The sequence below is a fragment of the Ruditapes philippinarum genome, unplaced genomic scaffold (assembly GCF_026571515.1).
Source record: "Ruditapes philippinarum isolate M1 unplaced genomic scaffold, ASM2657151v2 ctg7845_1_1_1_1, whole genome shotgun sequence".
NCBI classification, from domain to species: domain Eukaryota; kingdom Metazoa; phylum Mollusca; class Bivalvia; order Venerida; family Veneridae; genus Ruditapes; species Ruditapes philippinarum.
Window position 1 is genome coordinate 1 of NW_026861193.1, and position 16,303 is coordinate 16,303.

Here is a 16,303-nt window from a genome sequence, read left to right on the forward strand (position 1 = left end):
CATTGAAAGGTTTTTCTCATTTTTTTTCTTGTGGTCATCTTGTTCAGCAGAGCAATTTCATTAGACGATCATCTAAGAATCATTCCTGTATAGTTTTAATTATTCTTTGGAGAAGTTGTTAAAGTTAACGACGCACTACAGACACAAGGTGATCACAATATAGCTTCTCTTAAGTACGTTGTGCTCTAGTGAGCTAAAAAGTAAGAATAAAAGTAATTCATTTTAACTTCCTTTATAAAGGTACAGTTATATACGGTGTCACGTTAGAGCCATTGCGACACACATAACTCGAAACAAAGAAAACACAAAAATACGATGACGAAAAGTGGAAATAACGAAACCACGACCGTGGAAAGTCGAAAATACGACGATAAAAAGTCGAAAGTACGATAGTGAAATCACGATGGTGAGTATTCGATATAATTTAGTGTTTTCAGCATCGCACTTTCATGTTTTCTTTATTTCGCCTTTTACAACATTGAACTCTCGACTTTTCATCATCATTGTTTCGACTTTTTACCAAGAAAACAATTACCAATTATGTCTTTCGAGCATGATGTCATGAAGTACATACATGTATGTGCGTTTTACTTTTTTAAACGACTACCGGTGACATCTCTACACATTGTCATTCAGTGCGCATGCTTAACAGAAAGTCGAAAATATGGGGGTGAAAACTCTAATGTACGATGGTAAATAGTCGAAACCACAATGACGAAAAGTCGATAGAACGATGGTGAAAAGTCGAAACCTAAATGACGAAAAGTCGAAAGGACGATGGTAAAAAGTCGAAATTATATCTTGTTTTACACAATCGTGTTTTCCTTATTTCGACTTTTCACCGTCGTATTTTCGTTGTTTGATTGTGTGTCGCGATGGCCCTAACGGGACAGCGTAGTTATTGCATGCGACGCTTGTTAGTCTAAACAAAGAAATATACATACATGTATATCTTAAAGATATGCTCGTCCGTGTAGTAGTTCATTTTAATAATTTATTGAACCTAACTTGAGTTAGTGCCAAATCATGTTATTTTAATGATTATGTATTGTTTGAAACCAGGAACATAATATATCCTTACATTATTTATTAATTTAAACACCGTTAAGTAAGTCTATGTTATAGATGTGTAAAAGCATAAAAGAAAATAAAGTCAGTACATTATTTCACATATTTATTACAATATGCAAAGAAACTCATGCAATTTAATTTACATAATCATAGTAAACAGACGTAATTTTTTAATAAATAAATAATCATAGACAATTAACATAATTGATTTGTTCATCAAAATCTCCGTAAAGTGGTCAGTGCCTTACTGCCTTTCCTCTTCAAAATAATAGGTTAAAAGTACATTAAGGCTTTGGTGGTAAATCATTCAAAAAGGGGCACCGTACTCTCAGTGCCTAAAATGGCCGATGGACCCTCATTAAGCCTAGAATACATTCAATAATCAATATAGTTTACATTCAATAGAATATCATTCAATTAAGAAGTCATTAAAGTCTCACTATGAAGTCATCACCTAGGCCAAGTGAAAACAAGAGGGCCATGATGGCCCTGAGGTCGCTCACCTGTATATAGGCCTCCCCCCCCTGGCAGGGCCAATTTTAGTCCAAGGGCTTTTATTTGAACAAACTTGGTAGACACTCATAAGAAGATGTTTCATGCTAAACATCTAAGCTCTGAGCTCATTGGGTTTTTTCAAAGAAGATTTTTTAAAGTTTTTACTATACACATATAGTTAAAAACAATGACACCACTAGGGCGATGCCAGTTTTGACCCCAGGGCTTTTATTTGAACAAACTTTGTAGACACTAACTAGAAGTTGTTTCATGCTTAATATGTTAACTCTTGCTATTTCGTTTTTTTCAAAGAAGAGTTTTAAGTTTTTGCTATACACATATAAGGAAGATCAATGACCCCCGGGGTGGGGCCAATTTTGACCCCAGGGCTTTTATTTGAACAAACTTTGTAGACACTCACAAGAAAATGTTTCATGCTTAATATCTAAACTGTAGCTATTTGGGGTTTTTCAAAGAAGATTTTTTAAGTTTTTGCTATATACATATTAGGAAAATCAATGACCCCCTGGGGCGGGGCCAATTTTGACCCCAGGGCTTTTATTTGAACAAACTTGGTAGACACCCATTAGAACATGTTTCATGCTTAATATCTTAGGTCTAGCTCTTTGAGTTCTTTAAAAGAAGATTTTTTAAGTTTTTACTATGTGCATATAGGGAAAATCAATGACCCCCTGGGGCGGGGCCAATTTTGACCCCAGGGCTTTTATTTGAACAAACTTGGTAGACACTCACTAGAAGATGTTTCATGCCAAATATCTAAGCTCTAGCTCTTAGGGTTTTTTTAAAGAAGATATTTAAAGTTTTTTCTTTCGGTTGCCATGGCAACCAGAGTTCTGCATAGAATTAAATTCTTTGAACAATTTTTAAAGGTGACCACCAAAGGAACATTCCTGTGAAGTTTGGATGAAATTGGCTTAGTGGTTTATGAGGAGATGTCATTTAAAGTAAAAGTTTACGGACGGACGGACGACAGCTGGACGCCGGACGAAAAGCGATCACAAAAGCTCACCCTGTCACTTTGTGACAGGTGAGCTAAACAGTAATTAAAGCCTTGTCTACCAACGTGTTGATAAATATCAATAATACATGTAATAATAAAATTTGATGATCAATGGTAAAGAATAATGGACACACTACACATAATAATCGTTGCCTTAGTGCAGAAATGGATTAAGTCCTTCTACATTCAATAGGAGTTAACGACATTATTGCACTAAGGTGACAATACATAGTGCTGATAAAACAGTTTGTATGATATTAATGTATCACATTATAATACTAATTGCACTAGAATAATAACTAGAAATGATTATAAAAGCCTCACATTAAATTATTTTCTCACTATATATTAATCAAGCAGATTACATATATTAGTCTATATAATCAAGCAGGGCTTATTGCAGGAAAGTATCAAGTAGAGATGTTCAGGGGTTCTTTTCTTATAAAAAATGAAAGTGTGATTATATATGTAAGTATTTGGTATCTGAAATTATAATTATGTTCAATTATATCTTATAGCAGTAAAAACTAGACATTTCTGTAGGATATGTACTTTATAAAATAAACTTTTACACAAAATGAAAGCATATGTCACAAAGACTGTTTCAAATGTGGAGCGGGATTAAACAAAAGTTCATACAAAATCATACAACTTGATCACTTCTATGTAATTTCTATTTCAAGGTTGCGAAGTGAAAAAATAACTGAATGATTAACATCATTTTAATGCTTATTTTACTATAATGTCTTATATACCTATTTTCAATTTGGTTTTTATACACGCCAACCATAAAGTTAATATGGTACCTTTTCAGCTTTCATGACAAAAGACTGAGGCTTCCCATCTTTAATCATTCTGTGCAATGTGTACCAAATAATCAAGCAATCTAATTACTTATAAAAATAACCTGAGTTTTTATTTCATTGTCAATAGCTTATCATTTAAGGATGGTGTATCGAAATAAAATGGTAAATATCAACTAATTTCAGATACTATCATCATAAACCTGAGGCTGTTCTTGCCTCCTTACACGAGGTGTTTCCACTGTAAAAAATATATAAACACAGTGGCTCGCATATATGTTCATTGTGGTTGAGTAATCTATAAATGACAAATATCATGCTATAAATAAAGTTGAGATAACATGTATGTAAAATACATACATGTACCTATAACTTATCAAACTTTACACATATGTTAAATTTATACCTGTAACTTATTAAACATTACACATATGTTAAATTTATACCTGTAACTTATCAACCATTACACATATGTTAAATTTATACCTGTAACTTATCAAACATTACACATATGTTAAATTTATACCTGTAACTTATCAACCATTACACATATGTTAAATTTATACCTGTAACTTATCAACCATGTCATGCATTATATAAACACATAAATACTTATTTTATATTTTTGGTATAACTAATGTCTGTGTGCACAAATTCATAAAACTAACAAGTATTGTGCCAGTTGGAAACTAATGAAGAATAAAACAACATATTTTAAGTTTGTTCAATTGCAAATTTCAACATTTTTTTGGTCAAATCTCTGAATCAAATATTCATGATAAACACTTGCATATATGCAAGATCAAAATGTCAGAAAAACTGGATATCCTGAATTTAGAAAAATGTTTGAAAATTTGTACTCAGGCAAGAATGAAATATTCAGATGATTTTTTTAAAAGAAAGGTTCATATGCCAAGATAGAGTAAACATTTGTTTCTCTTTCAAATTAATGTGTCACTCAAAATACCTTTCTTTTATAATCATATTTGCTTTAACAAAACATTAATTGAATGATTATCGACTTATTTATTGTTCAAAACTTTAATCATACATAATTACATTGTATCTTGGTAAATAAAATTTTATCATCCAATAAAAAATTATTGATAAATAAACAGAATCATTCAATTACAAATAAAAAAGAAACAAAAGAAAAACATGAGGCAGCTAAAATTGTCATGAATTCATAGAAAGTTACATGTACATAAAGACAACTGACATACATATCAAAAGATATATTAACATAATGATAAATTATGAAAACAGTCATTAAAAAAAATAAACTGGCAGGGTTCTTTTCCAAGGGGAAAATTATTGAGCAAATTTTAATTTTTAAAAGAAAAAAAAATAATTAAATATGTCAGTACAAGCGAAAAACTTGGGAAAGGGGTTAATTGCAATAAACTAAGCTTTAAGAGAAGTTCTCACTTTTTAAAGCCAGGTTAATACGGGTAAAAAAAACCCCAAAAAACAGCAAAACTAAATAGAATGTAGTAAAGAAGTTATAAAAAGTATTTTGCAATACTAAGATATTTAAATGAAAAAAAATGAACATTTTTCAAAAAATGGGAACCCTTTTAAAATTTAAGTATTTAATAAATTAATTTTTATTTTACTAATGACTGTTATCAACCCAAAAAACACCCCTTTACTTCTGAATTAAAAAGTTTTTGCCTTTTTGCCCCCAACTTAAGGGAGGCCCGCCCCGGAAAATGTGGCCACCCGATGTATCTGTTTTGCGCAGAATCTTCTTATAAAAAAACCCCTAATTAATTCAAAATATTTAAAAAAAATCCGTTAACAAATTCCATGGTAAAAGGTTTAGAAAAAAACACAAATGATGGCAAGGAAAACAGATTCAGTAGGCAGACATTTAAATCAAAAACATTAAAAAAAATATAAATTACATGTATAAAATTATTTAGATCATAATTATAAAGTACCAGTATCAATTTTGTGATAAAGATCAAAAATTTAGATTAAACGTTAAAAGCATTATTAGTTAAGCATTATTGATTTTCCTGATAAAAACTTGCTATGAAACTTCACAAAATTTTGTCATTTTAAAATAATTTTCAAGCTATGATATTTTTAAGCTATGAGCATAAAATACATAGGGATTCTATATTATCAAATAGGATCCTAATATTAGTTATTGTTACTCCAGCCTCTCACCCCTTGTGAATAACAGATATAATGATATATTGATAATCAAATCCATAAAAAATAATTAGGCCTCACTCTGCAGGGACATTCCCAAGAAAAAAAATCCCTGGGAAGTGTCCCTGCAATGGAAGTTTGACAAATGACCCCACCCCCCCCCTCCTTTTTTTTTTTTGGTACAGCAGTGCCGGACAGACAAAGAGTAAAATCTTAACTAATTTTCCATGTATATCGCATGTACTACGCCACGAGAAATGAGTGCTGGGGTATCAAATGACATGTGCATTAAAATTTTATTCTTTGAGAAAACGGGTGATCTTCCCAACAAACTGATATATAATGAAGGATTGTAAAAGAAGACTAAGTAGCTTACGATATTGCTACACACAATAAGTTATATACATCTACCTGCACAGTGTATATATAATATAAAATATCAATAACACAAAATAGAAAACAGACAATATATAATGTAAACTATAAGTATATAAGTAAACTTATATCAAAGGCAAACTAACATTAAAATATACAATAAAATCTCTCGGATATTGTGATCAACATCATCATGAAATTCTAGTCAAATGTTCTGGTAATGACACATTAAAATGCCCTGTTTGATATGAAATTTCATAAAATTCTACATATTAACAAACAAAAAGTTGATAGTTTATAAAAAAGAAAAGCACTGATTAACATATATTGCAAACATAACAACTTTGATTTTTAGATTTAGAGAGTAAAAATACATGTATAGGTGTTTGGATTTCTTCTTGTAAGTTATTGGAGCACTATGTACTTGCTAATTATCGTATTGTTTCCAATTAACGCCCCTCCCCACTAATTAGATCATAATGAAATGCCCCCCACCCCCTGGGCATTAAATAGAGACAATACAGTATGTACTAATTCTGGACTATATGGACAGACTAACTACATGGAGTGCCTTTCTTAACACTATCCCATCTGAGTTCTTAAACTATTCTTATATATTAAATGTCCAGAAAAAATGTTAAAAAAAATCACTGCTTATTTAATATTAATATAACTGTTCAATACAATATTATAGGTGCACAAGCCTTCCTATAAACCAAATTATTCCACCTGATATTGCTTTTGCAATACTACATCAATTACCTAATTTTAAAATTGAAAATCCTATTTTTAGATTATAGGACCTTGACCCAAATGACTTGAAACTCTACCCAAGAGTAGAATTTCATGGAAGAAAAGGTGCAACCTCAGTAGAGCAGCCCTCTGTACAGAACTGGCCTATGTACAATAACAGTAACAATTCCTTCCTTAATTCAATGTCTCCATAGCAACACCTCCTGACAACAAACCAAAATCTCTGTCTTCATAAGGGTGTTGCTTTGTACAGGTTGCACTGTATGGTATATATAAAATAAACAGTCAATAATGGAAGTGCTATGAGAATGGTAAGCGTATGTGACATAATGGAAGAACAAACTGGGAACTAAATGCTGCACTGACACATTGCTGGCAGCAGACGTACATGTATTTGACTACACAGAAGCATCCTGTATGTACTACAAACAGTAAGGCAAGTACAAAAATGACTAATTGTTACACAAAACATGTTGCCAAATAAATGAGATTTGTTTGAATATATTGCACAAGCCCCCCAACCCAACATCCCTCCCCACACCCCGACTCTACCCCAAAAATGATAAAGAAACAAAATAACCAACATTAACAACATTAAAGATCAATTAAATAATGTTTAACGATAAACTTAATTATTACATTGAAGCATTTGACAAATAAAAGTATAAGTGTTACATTAACACAATGATATGATAAGGTTCATAACATTAATTTTAACTTAGTGTTTTAAATTATTTTTACAAACAGTCGGTTTACTAGACTGATTAACAGTTTGCCGATTAACCACAGGTAATGTGTTACAATTCATTTGAAATACTGCAATCCTACTGGACAAAAAATAATTTCAAACACTAAATTTTATTGGTGGTTATAACAAAAATCATTAACTTCACTTTAGCCAATGGCAACAGCTGTTTAATAAATGAGCCACGTCACGACAAAACCAACATAATGGGTTTGCATCCGCGCAGTCTGATCCGGATCCATGCTGTTCGCTATCAGTTTCTCTACTTGTGATAGGGTTGGTAAGCGAACAGCATGGATCCTGATCAGACTGCACGGATGCGCAGGCTGGTCTGGTTCCATGCTGGTCGCAAAACCACTATGTTGGTTTTGTCGTGACGCAGCTCAAATATTGAATGCAGACAGCTAAAATTGCAAAAACTGAGGGTGTAACGGTTAGTGAAAAAATAACCATTTACATGGCAACCTAACAACCATTCTAAACGTTTAACTGATCATTTAATTTTCAACATTATCTTTTTTTCTTTATGACAAGATATGGCATTTTGTTCATATTTTTTTGTACTCGGTGATGATATTTATATTTATTTCATGCTTTATAGTGTTTTACTATAATACATCAGATGATTATATTCTGATAAACCACTAGTGAAATTTATAAAATATAATTTTCACTGTAGCTGAACTATATCTGAATGCGGATGAAAGGAATATCATAACTAAATGGAATAACAGACAAAAATAAATGCCGTCATACGTAAATTTTGCTTCTGTGGGAGAAGAAAGTGGATGTCATCATACATCATGTTAAAAAAGTAACAAAATTAGAGAAATTTAATAGAACTATATTTCAAAATTGATGATGTGATGTCATGATGTGATGACATCATAAAGGAGAATGCACAGCGTTACGGGGTAAAATCAGTATAAATTAAAAATACTTAAAATCACTTAAAAAAAGCATAAAATCAAAAAATGTTTATTTGTTTTACATATAAGATTGAAATATATTTCATTTGTGAACACCAGCTATTATATTTTCACTCGTGAAAATATTGCATCTGGTGTTTACTCAGTGAAATATATGTCAATCTTACATGCAAACAAACAAATATCCTCTAAATAAATATTTTCTTTAGCACCGTACATAATCAGTAAGCATTCAACCGGAAAAAGTACATGAAAGTTGTGGCCTTCAACTAAAATACAACAAAATGTCATACCTTGTGAAAAAAACTAAGGTAATGTTTAAAATCAAATAAAAACTCTTTTAGCTCTTTCTTATAAAATATCCTCGGATATCGATTATTGAACTTTCTAACCAGTTTTTAACCGACCGTACCTATTTAAACCCCTAACTAAATACTTCTGACAATAATTTTCAAAATACAGTGTCAAAATAGATTAGCAACATAGGCAACACTAAAATAGTTCATCTTTGATCCATATATGATATGAATAAACAATGTTATAAATGTTTTTTGTTGTAGTAACAACAGTGTGTGTTACCATGGCAATATTGTAATATTCAGCAGTAATGTTATGATATTCAAACAAATCTCATTGACAGCATCACGACCTTCGTCATACAGTTGTCTCTTTCTTGAAGTCTAAGGAAGCTGAGTTTACACAGAAACGTACACCGGTCGGTTTCGGTCCATCGTCAAACAAGTGACCGAGATGTGCCATGCAGTCTGCACATTTTACTTCTACTCGTTTCGCTCCTACAAAATAGTAAAAGAAACAATTTGTTTTTTACACCTTACTACGAAGAATTTCATAAGACCCGGAAATTTTGCTCAGTAAGGGAAGAGCTAGGATCTGCAAATGTTGAAACACAGAGTTTAAGTTTTTGTTGCTGTTAAAAATTTTTTTTGACAATCTGCTTGAAGGCCATACATCTTATAAACAACATGATTAAAGAAAATTAAACCTATATTCTATACAAATATTTCTGCCATATGTTACAAGTGTTTACTGGCTTGGTCTGAATTAACCATCAACCTGCAGGAACTGATGGATTAGCATCAAAAACTTAGCCAGTCAGCCTAAACATTTTGTCACTTTTGTGCAGTATCTTGTAACTCCTTAAATAACTTAATAGGAGTTAAGCCAGTTACTGCACTAAGATGTTGATTTTTGTAGTCTGACCAGGATCTATACTGGTTGATAGCTCAATTTTTGTATTTTGATATCAAAACCCCTGACCTTTTGAATGGACTGATCCAATGTCAAAAGCTGGGTGAATCCATTTCACATATTCAGCTGGTTACGGTTTAATACAAGTCTGAAGCATACAAACAAGTAAACTGATTCTGTATCAAATATGGTGAAAAAGGACATAAACAGCCGCTCAATTTGTTATTTCACACAGAAACTGGTATAATTAAGAGTAAATATTGGAATATTCATGTTTCTTAAATTCTTGTAGCATTTTATTTTAGAATCAGTTACTTAATCTATATGGAGGCATGCTGCTTTAAATGAATTTAGTGGCCCGCATAACCACAGACAGAGCCGCACTGCCACAGAAACAATTTATTTCATTAATGTGGACTTAGACTAGGAAACACTTTATTTAATTTGAGAGAAGCTGTATCACTAACAGTTGTCAAAGCTAAATTCTAATTATGAAATCTTAAAATTTTGGTAATTTCAATCTTTAATTATCAATAAATTGAAAAGGCAGTTTTGTTTGTTTGATTGGATTCAACGTAGAACCAACACAATAAAGGTCATATGGCGACTTTCTAGCTTTACTGGTGGAGGAAGACCTCAGGAGTGCCCATACGTGCATTATTTCAAGTGCAAACAGGCACCTGTGTAGAACCACCAACATTCTCTAAACTAACTGGATGGCTTCCTTACAAGAAAGAATTCGTCCATGGCAATTCAAAGCAGTGAGGAACAAGTGATTTGAAGTCAATGACCTTAACCACTCTGCTATGGATGCCCCACATTTAGTCTGATTTTAAAAGTTAAACATCATGTTATTTAGTCACCGAATTATAGACATTCGTGAACTTAATTATGATTTTTTTTAAAAAAACATTAAAAAATGTGTTTTCTTTAATTAATACAGTGACAATTCCATGAAAATGAAGAAATATTGAGCAACTAAAACACTGTTTATGTAAAGTTTATTTTACTAATTATTTCACAATTCTGATTTCAATTTAATTTTGTCAGTTTGTTTCTTTTCAAAATTGAGTGCAGCAGAATTTATGCAGTAACGATGCCCCGTCGGGACTGGCCCATCATTAAACAAGTGCCCCAGATGTGCCCCACATTTCGCACACGTAACTTCAATACGCTGCATACCTGCAACAAGGACATAGAACTTAACAACATGACTTTCTTTATCTCCACTCTAATTCCCGCTCGATGGATACGACATAGAAAATCATATCCCTTGCCATTTTGTTGCCATAACAAACCCAACAGGGCAGGGAGCAGGGTATAGACTTCAGCCCAGTTCAATTAAGCTGTATTTGCCTGCTTGAATTTATGATAGAAACAAAGGTTGAAGCTGAGAAGAGAGGTATATGACATTAATACATACAGGTCAAACACGATTGTATCAAACCCTTTTTTTCAAATGAGGAGACAAGACCAACAAGCATATTGACTTCGAAAAAAAGAGAGGAAAACAAACATGAGGTTTCAAGACTTCCTCCTTTTGAGCTGGAAAGGAGCACAATGAAAATTATATTCAAAGAAATGGAAAGGATTCAAAAAAATATATAATTTAATGAAAGAAATATCTGCCAAAGAAAATGCAACTAACAGATGTTTTATTTAGTATAAAGAAGAAGTACAGCATATAAAACAATATAAAACAAACCATGTGAAGTATCATCAGACAGGGTTACACTTTCTTTGTCAAGGACATCTGAGAAGGAAGGCCATCCCGAGTGGGAGTTGAATTTGGTATCTGATGAGAAAATTCGATTTCCACACACCACACAACGATACGACCCTTCATCTTTATGATTCACATATTGTCCTGAGAAAGGCCTGTTAATTACAGTATTACATAATTATGTGTCAAATATGAGGCAAATAGAAATTATGAAGATGCAACAGTATGCATTAATTCAAGTTATAAATGATATGAACATTGATTTTCTATTCTAAAATTCAGTTTTTTTAAAAATATCTTGAAAAGATTTCTCACTGACCAGTACTTTTCTATTTTTTCTTTTAAAGATTTAACTTATCATTGCACATATCTTAAAGAAAATTAGAGGCCTTATATAGGCCTCTGTTATAGAAGGCGAAAAACCACTGGGTTCGATATATAATGAATCATGAAACAGTATCGTTATATAATGTTTAGGGATCAGTACATTTTGCTAATGTCTCATTTACATTGTAACTGTTTAAATAATACTTGTATAACAGAACTATGGTAAAGTGGATATTGGCTAAAGAGACAGTGACTTGACCATTACACATTTATATTGTTGGTATTATAATACTGTATTGTGATACAACCAAAATATTCTGATAATATTGCGTTACATTTTAAGCAGCGATACAAGCAATAGATATGTAAAAGTTTATGCTAATGGGATTTCTGATAAACTGCAATTGCCTTGGTAACAATTTCATACTTTTTTCTTTGTAAGTATCTTATACTTATTCTTTGATAGTCAAACACTTAAACATTTATATGCATTTGCCATGAGAACATTTTTTCTCCAAAACACAGAACTTGTTGACCCAATGAAATGAATGAATGCATGGTAAAAGAAATTAAACTTTATTTTTAATCATGTTAATAAGTTAAATAAAAAACCTTTCAGTCCCCTTTTCCTGTGTAACTTTGTATTGTATAGGTGTAAGCCGGTCCTGTAGATCCTCCTTGGGAAAGGAGACAGGACATGTTGCAGTGTCTTTACATGATGCTTTCAGCTTCTGGATGCTCGGCGACTCTTCTTTCTTAGAAGATACAAGATGCAAGATGTTCATCCAGGTTATGAGATAGAGAGGAATTTTCATCTAGCAAACAACTGAAATAATATCAATATACATGTATATTTCTGTGATAAAGACAATGAGATTATGAAAAGAATATCAAACAGCGTGTCACTGGTTTAGAAAAATTAGCAGTCTGACTGGGACTTGAACCCGGGACCTAAGAAACACTTTTTCGTCATTCTACTGACAGACGGTGACGTTTGGCTAAAATTTAATTCCAAATTTGCCTGTAAAGAATGCTCGTGCATGTCGATCATGAACACCGAAAATATGTGTCAGGGATCAGTCTGAGTTGCATAATCTTATCAGTCAGTCAAGCTTGCATACATATTTAGTATCATTCAGTGAAATACTGAATTCAAAATTTATAAGTCACCTTTTGGTTGATAATAACATTTAAGCCATTAAGGACATGAATGGTGACATGTCCAGGATCTGTACTCTCAGTGCCTGAAATGGCGGATGGACCCTCATTAAGCCTAGAATACATATATTAAAACGGTAAATGTAAAATATTGTTTTAAGTGAATGTGTGCAATTTTTAAGTGTTTTGAAAACATAAAATGTGTAGCTGCCGATGGCTTATATTAATTTCTGACAAAGAGCTCACTTTGAGGCTTGGCCTTTGCTACAGGGTGAGAAAAATGTGCTGTCTGACTAGGACTCGAACCCGGGACCCTTGGATTTCCTTACTGCGGCTCTACCAGCCGAGCTATCTGGCAGCTTACAACATCCTCTCTCCTAAATAGTGAACAGTTTTGAACCATGACATACTTCTCAGCTATATTGAAATTCGTTCTCGAATTTCACAGTTACAGAGTAGTCAATATTTAGAGGTTACAGGCCTTGTTATAGTTTTTGTTGACGTCTAATAGTTTTGACTCATCAACGCATAGAATCATAAAAAAATTAAAAAATGTCTATTATTTTGTCTTTCAAGCTTTATTCAAAAGCTTATCTTTTTTTCTTTCAATTTCATGCTCAATCGTAAATAAAAACTCTCAAACAATGTACTTATCAATTTAAAATAAAATATAAACATCAATCTATTTTTGTCTATTGGCCATACTGGTTAAGTAACGTACTTTACAGATAGATTCCAAATTTTTGAACGAAAAAATATATTCGAACATGCTTACGATGCATGGGCAATTATTTCGTTAAAAAAATAGTCTGTTAGAATCTTCTGACTCAGTTAAACGCTTGCATTTGAATTAGCCAATCAGATTTCATGCACTGTATGGCTGCCTGTTTATCGGCTGTATAATTTAAATACATGAACGGATTTAATCATGATTTTTTGATGTGACAGTTTACGCTTTTTGTCCAAAGGTATATATCTTTTAGTTTTGTTCATAAAAAGGTCAAAATTAATGTAAATACACGCTGTCTTGTTTTTTTGATCAGCCTGATTTTCTGGTGGAACGTGCTATGGATTTTTGAGTAATTTTGATATGACTTTGCTTTGCACAGAAGCAAAAATATCTCAAAGCGACGTCATATTTTTAGGACTAAGTTACAGAGCAATGTAAATTAAACTCTGAGCTCTATCAGTCTGACGACACGTTGGGCGCAAAATGACACAGGGTGAGAAAGAAGTGCAGCCCGACCAGGACTCGAATCCAAGACTGTCAGAATACATTAACACTGCTCTACCGACTGAGCTTAGCCTTTTCGGCTGCTTACACATCCTCTCCCCTTAAATATTTAACAGTACTGAACCCTGACACCTTATTCATGGCGAGCTCGACAAGCTGGCCCGAAGGGCCTGCTCGCAAAGCAAGCTTTACTGTAATGCGAGTACCTGCTAAGTGATGGTTTAGAAAACTTTCGTCCGAAGTACCGAATTGGACACATCGCAGCTTTTCGAATTACAAGGTAACGATAAAAGCCGATGTACTCTGATTGGAAAACAGAAGCCTAGACTGGTGTCCTGCACACTTATATGGGAACCATAATCGAAAGGGGGAACCATAATAAACGGAAGCAGTGTATAAAATACCGAATGACAATTTTAAAACGGAAAATGTAAAATAAAAATGAACAATCGATTATTTTAAACTATCTTAGAGTAAAAGAAAATCGAGCTCGCTTTGAGGCTTTCCCTTTTAATATTATTAATAAGTCAAAATTGATTGACAAAAAATATCGACGAAGCAAACTTTTTGACAGGTTAATATAATTATTTATCACACACCCGTGCCGATTTTGCGACTCCGTAAATATGGTATTGCACGGCCGTGCATATATTTTGACGTGACATCATTAGCGTTACACAAACATAGTGTAAAGACGCGCTAAATGTTAGCGTTATAATATAAACGCGTCAATGAAAAATGACTCTAATTTCACTTTAAACGGTCTTAATTTTGGGTATGTGATAAATAGAATATTAAATTCGTGTAAGTTCATTACTGAATTTATTGCAGTCGTTGAATAAAATAATATTATGCTCGCCAGAGGCTCGCATAATATAATTTTATTCAACTCGTGCAATAAATTCAGTAATGAACTTACACTCATTCAATATCCTCTATAAATAATTTTAGCTGTTTAGATGGAAAAGAGTCAACTCGGCCCTCTACCAACTCGGCACGGGTCAATTCGGCACGGGTCAACTCGGCCCACTTTCCAAAAATATATAGGCCTATAACGTATTTACTTTGCTTTGCATGTTGTTAAGGTAAATGAATAATAAGAAATATCTTATTATTATTATGTAATTATACATTGTACCTCTGCCAAAATAAAGTATATTTAGAAAAAAAGTTATTTATTTGTCTTGCAGATTCGATAAAATTAATATAGACACAGGCACGATTATCGAACCTGGGAAGATAAAATATGTACTTGTGCCTGTGAATATAGATATAATTAAAATAAAAATGTGTTTCCTTAGATGCATTTTGTTTGTACAGTAATTTTCAAAAACATGAAACAAAAACATGTTTACTTAATAGCATAAGCTTCTAATAAATTGCAGGTGGTCACTTATCAAATTTGAATGAATGAGTCAATCATAATTATCACCTAATTAATCGGTATCCTTAACATACACATTGATTGATAATAATAGCCCGTGACAATAGGAGTCCTTTGATGTATTTTACCCATTTTTAAAAGTGGGCCGAGTTGACCCGTGCCGAGTTGGAATAGGGCCGAGCTGACTCGGGGGCCGAGTATGTTTTAGGGCCGAGCTGACCCGGATTCGTTTAGATAACTCGACTCGTCAACTGTTCGAACTACATCTTCGGACGACTAACGTTTATTAAACTTTAACTAGCATCAAGCAGACGTCACTAGCCTTACAAAGTAACAGACTCTTACCTTATTCTAAGGCTAAAATGCACAGAGCCCGCAGATATTTGTTGAAAATATATCACATTTCGCTGGGACTATTTACTTCCGTATACGGGCATTTTTTATGATCTGGGTAGCTAAGGCGCTCGCATAAATATTAACGAATAATAAAATACCATTATTGTCATCATCTAACTTCGAGTCAAAATCGCATGAAAGTTCAAAAAAGTTGTTTGAAAAGTGAATAAAAGAAGAATATTAAAATGTTAAAAAAGGGGCGGGGAAATGGGATTGAATTAACAAGTGTGTCAGAGGTCAGCATAGAGTTTCTATGAGCATAGTGTTAGAGCACATCGTTAGATATTGGGTCATGATAATTTTTCAGCTGTTTTACCAACACTATATTTATTAAAACGTTTCTTTAAAAGAGGTTATGACCCTACTATTTCAAGACATACTGCATGCTTAGTGTTCTTGAAACCCTTTACAATTGGACACTACGAATTCTCTTTCGATTGCATCTGACGGGCCAAGTGAAGGCCCTAAGATAGGCGATTCTTAAAAATGGCTAATTTTTCGTCTCTTGCCTTAATTGTTT

At 32.8% G+C, this 16,303-nt stretch overlaps 1 protein-coding gene and 1 long non-coding RNA gene across 3 annotated transcripts; both read right to left on the reverse strand.

Annotated features, from left to right (window-relative positions):
* Positions 1-1,159: 1,159 nt before the first annotated feature.
* Positions 1,160-4,664, reverse strand: LOC132714807 (uncharacterized). Its single transcript, XR_009623606.1, has 2 exons — positions 3,852-4,664; positions 1,160-3,771 (listed from the first exon to the last, which is right to left on the reverse strand). It is a non-coding gene; the product is annotated as an uncharacterized LOC132714807 (long non-coding RNA).
* A 3,870-nt stretch (positions 4,665-8,534) lies between these two features.
* On the reverse strand, positions 8,535-15,861 carry LOC132714808 (methionine-R-sulfoxide reductase B3, mitochondrial-like). Of its 2 annotated transcripts, none has more exons than XM_060697734.1 (4): positions 15,733-15,861; positions 12,224-12,437; positions 11,267-11,439; positions 8,535-9,146 (listed from the first exon to the last, which is right to left on the reverse strand). In XM_060697734.1, the coding sequence occupies exons 2-4, from the start codon at positions 12,424-12,426 to the stop codon at positions 9,007-9,009; spliced, it is 516 nt and encodes a 171-aa protein (XP_060553717.1). In that variant the 5' UTR covers positions 12,427-12,437; positions 15,733-15,861; the 3' UTR covers positions 8,535-9,006. The 2 variants fall into 2 exon arrangements, with proteins under 2 accessions (XP_060553717.1, XP_060553716.1); XM_060697733.1 differs by lacking the exon at positions 8,535-9,146 and adding an exon at positions 10,548-10,743.
* Positions 15,862-16,303: the final 442 nt, after the last annotated feature.

Excerpts from the sequence above, each read along its gene's own strand:
- LOC132714808 (XM_060697733.1), bottom strand. The coding sequence starts at position 12,426 with ATGAAAATTCCTCTCTATCTCATAACCTGGATGAACATCTTGCATCTT. Across the intron at positions 11,440-12,223 it reads CAGGAAAAGGGGACTGAAAG|GCCTTTCTCAGGACAATATG; the intron begins GTTTTTTATTTA and ends TGTAATTAACAG. Across the intron at positions 10,744-11,266 it reads GTCTGATGATACTTCACATG|GTATGCAGCGTATTGAAGTT; the intron begins GTTTGTTTTATA and ends TCCTTGTTGCAG.